At 43.5% G+C, this 4,055-nt stretch overlaps 1 protein-coding gene across 1 annotated transcript in view; it reads left to right on the top strand.

Moving 5' to 3' along the window:
• Positions 1-1,052, top strand: part of CDKN2B (cyclin-dependent kinase inhibitor 2B (p15, inhibits CDK4)) — a 4,078-nt gene extending 3,026 nt beyond the window's left edge. The window contains exon 3 of the mRNA XM_014533304.1: positions 9-1,052. Within this exon, the coding sequence (XP_014388790.1) occupies positions 9-92 (84 nt within the window). The 3' untranslated portion in view covers positions 93-1,052. The remainder of the gene's footprint in view (positions 1-8) is intronic.
• The last annotated feature ends 3,003 nt before the right edge of the window (positions 1,053-4,055 follow it).

Genomic DNA, 4,055 nt, shown 5'->3' with positions numbered 1-4,055 from the left:
GCGATGCCTGGGGCCGCCTGCCCGTGGACCTGGCTGAGGAGCGGGGCCACCGCCACATCGTCGGGTACCTGCGCGCCACCGCGGGAGACTGACGTCGGGCGCACCCAGCTGCCCACAACGACTTTTCTTTTCTCCCCAGCTCCCCATCCCCAACTTAGTTCAACCAAGGCTGCAAAGCAGAGCGGCTTTCGGAAAGCCTTCCTGGGCGACTGGATTCCTCAAGGGAAGGAGGGGCAGGCCAGAAATAAATCCTTTTTCTTTTTTCTTTTCTGGATCCCACCCTGGACCCTCACCTGTAGCCAAAGGCAGAGAGGTGGGGCCAGAGGTGTTCAGCGAGATTTGGGGGCGGAATGTTTCGTTCCCAGCTGCCGTTCACTGGCGGAAAAGTGGTGTGCGACGAAGTCCATGAAGGGCCCTGGAGATGGGGGGCAGGGTCGGAGGCAGCGGGATTGGCCTCCGATGGGAGGTCGGTGAGATGGTCACTGCACTGACCTTGATGGAGCCCCTCGTAAGTCCTCACTTGGGGCTTTAGGCACTTGGGGCTCACGGGAAAACCCGAAGACCGAGGACCAGAGGAGGACGGCTGCTGTGGGTGTCAGGAGGCTGTCTACGCTTTACTTATTGTGCGAGCAAGTCACCTGCAAAACCGCATTCACTGCAAGTCCTGGAGGCAGCTCCACCGGATAGCGACTAGAGGAGAAGGTGGGAACCACCTTGAATTCGCCTTTATATCCTAAAATCCCTGGGTCAAGGTGGTGCAAGACAGCTCTCAGGACGGGCCGCACTTGCTGTTTGTTATTCAGTCCGGGAGAGCTTCCTGCGCGTTCCAGACGTGAACCATCAGCGAACAAAATGCTGCAGGAGGGAGCGGGGGCTGGCGGGGTAGAAGTAGGAGACAAAACTGTACGGTGAACTAATGGTTTGCTTCACATATAAACCCCCGGCAAGAAAGAGCAGATCGAGGAAAGAGAAATTAAGACTTGATTGGAAAATGGAAGACTTGGATTCCATTACTGGTTCTTTAATTAAATACATGACTTACTAAATAATGTGACTTTGATTAACCTCAATTTTTTTCATCTATAAAAGGTGGGAGTTGGACTATATTGCTTCTAAGTTCCCTACCATCACTAAAGTTTTATCACTTATGAGTTTGTTGCACATGTGACTGTGAGGGCTGATATTTATTAGTAATAATTTTGCCATGATATGAGAAACAAGGAAAAATATATAGAAGAATGGAAAGGAAAGACATATTTTAAAATTCTGGAGTTCTAGGAGGGAAAAATCTTTATAAGCACCACCTCCACCAGTTAGTTGGAAAATAACAGACACGTTTATGTAAAGTGAGACAGAAAAGATACTTTGCAAAGTAAGTACTTAGTTTAATTTTAAGGTCTTTCTCCTCTCCTCTTACCCTGATTTTTCTTGATGCTTTTTACATTTCTCTCATGCCACTCACAGCCACTAAAAGAATTAGTTTCTTTTTTAAAATACGTTTTTATTGATTTCAAGGAGGGAGAGGGGGGAGATAGAAACATCTAAGATGAGAGATAGATGAGAGATAATCATAGATTAGCTGCCTCCAGTACCCCTCCCAACCCCCACCAGGGATCCAGCATACAACCTGGGCATGTGCCCTGACTGGGAATCAAACCATGACCTCCTGGTTCATGGGTTGATGCTCAACCACTGAGTCACACTGGCCAGGGAAGAATTAGTTTCTTAAAGTGAGATAAGCAAGTAGACCAAATAAACTTGTAAAATAAAGCTGAGGTAGGTATTTACAAGCTAATATAAATGCTCTAAAAAAGTGGGTCTTTAAGTGAGTGTATTATAACAAGGGATTCTGATCTAAATTGGGTTGGTGTGGGAGTTAGAACCAAAAGAAAAAGTTGGGATATTAGAAAGAACAGAAAGTACAAAGACAAGAAAATGCTAAAATATTAGATGAAGTCATTAAATAGTGGTTCTCAATCTTCCTAATGCCGCGACCCTTTAATACAGTTCCTCATGTTGTGGTGACCCCCCACCATAAAATTATTTTCATTGCCCAACCATAAAATTATTTTCGTTGCTACTTCATAACTGTAATGTTGCTACTGTTATGAACCGTAAAGTAAATATCTGATATGCAGGATGTATTTAGGCGACCCCTGTGAAAGGGTGGTTTGACCCCCAAAGGGGTGGCGTCCCAAAGGTTGAGAACCGCTGCAGAAGATGAGTAACTCTCTTGTTACCTACTTAAAAGTGTACGTAGTTTCTGGTTTGTTTCCACTGGGTTCCTTGAAACTTTAGGTCCTTAAATTTTGCCTGAGTGATAGTAGGAAGAGCTGATTGGGGAAGAGCTCTGTGTCATCTAATTTGTCCACATCAGCCATTTCAGGAGGGAGAAAATGAGGTGAAAAGACAGCAACAAAAGGAATAGAAGGAAGAAGAGCATGGTAGTATTTTATGAAAGATGGGTCAATAGTTCAACAGAATGAATCAAACCAAACCAAACAAACTATATATGGTCTGCATACTAATGAAATTTGTGAAATATTTCCAGTCCTAAAATAATGAAAATCTCATTCCCTACTCTCTTGATTGTCTATAAAACTTTTCTCAAATTCAGCTATTAGAAATGGGGTGACTCCTTTCTTGCCTCTTGAATCCCCCATTCAGAAGACTTTAATAGTATTCCTTGCATAAGGAAAAAATACTTTATAGAAATGGTAATTTTTATACATCATCCCTTTATTAATTATGTACTAAGGAAAATTTGCTTTGAAGCCAGTGCTAATTATCATTGGCATGGATTTCATATTAAGCACAGGGATAGAAATCAACATGTACATCAAAACTGAGCACCCAACTCTGATTTAGTAATTTGAAGTTTGAAATAAATATAAACCAAAGATTTTGCTGGTACAAAAAAATAACTATGAGAGATGTACGAAGATGATATGCTATCTCACAGCCATCTATATTATGCTGAAAGTTTACAAAGGAACCTCAAACACTTACTAATCCCATTCCCCTAGTTTAGACACCTCCCCCTCCCCCCCACCCCCCGTAGATATAGTCAGTGGTGGCACAGAAAATATTTTACATCAGAGTTAAACAAAACTTTAAGACCAATTACAGTAACGAAACTACGCTTCACTTCCCTTTCATATTTGGCCTCCTCCCAAAATGCGTAATGTTTTATTTCACTGTCCTCTTATTTGAATACTCTACATTATGATAGGGTTGGTGCTACTTCCTTTGAACCCTTTCATATTTGACCTCTGGATTTCCTTTTAATTTTAAACAAACTTCCCTCTATATTCTTATCCTTCACAAATTCCTCCATCGCCTTGCCTTAGCTAAAAATGGGTCTTCCTGAGAATTCCACTTTCTTCTGCACCAGATACTAGTGCTGGACTGTGAGCAACAGAGTGGGACTCAGGACTAGTAATGAGTGTAGGCTGTTTGGATGGCTTTCAATAGTCCCAAACCAAATATGTAAGAGTTAGCCATTATGCTTCAGGTTTCATGTATCTCTTAGTGAAATATTTGCATTTTGTTTATCAGATGAAGCTATAATTTCAGTATGTTATTACATATTTCATAATGTCTATAAGACATAACATCCTATATAATAAAAGCCTAATATGCTAAGTGTCCAGTCGACCAGTCTGCTGTTCAACCAATCAAAGCATAATATGCTAATGATATGCTAAGGCTCCTCAACCACTCGCTATGACGTGCAATGACCACCAGGGGGCAGACAGTCAACTGGTTGACCAGTCGCTATGATGTACACGGACCACCAGGGGGCAAACACTCTGACCAGTAGATGAGCTTGCTGCTGGGGTCTGGCTGATTGGGAATGAGTGAGATGGGCTGGACATGCCCTGGAGCCCTCCACAGTTCCTCCCCAGCTGGCCAACCTCCCACGTCTCTCCCTGGTCCCGATCGTGCATGATGAGGTCCCTTGGCCTGGCCTATGCCCTCTTGCAATCCAGGACCCCTCAAGGGATGTCAGAGAGCCGGTTTTGGCCCAATCCTGCAGGCCAGGCTGAGGGACC

This window comes from Myotis brandtii, unplaced genomic scaffold (genome assembly GCF_000412655.1).
Source record: "Myotis brandtii unplaced genomic scaffold, ASM41265v1 scaffold963, whole genome shotgun sequence".
Taxonomy (NCBI): domain Eukaryota; kingdom Metazoa; phylum Chordata; class Mammalia; order Chiroptera; family Vespertilionidae; genus Myotis; species Myotis brandtii.
This window is presented reverse-complemented; position numbering and strand designations above follow the sequence as displayed.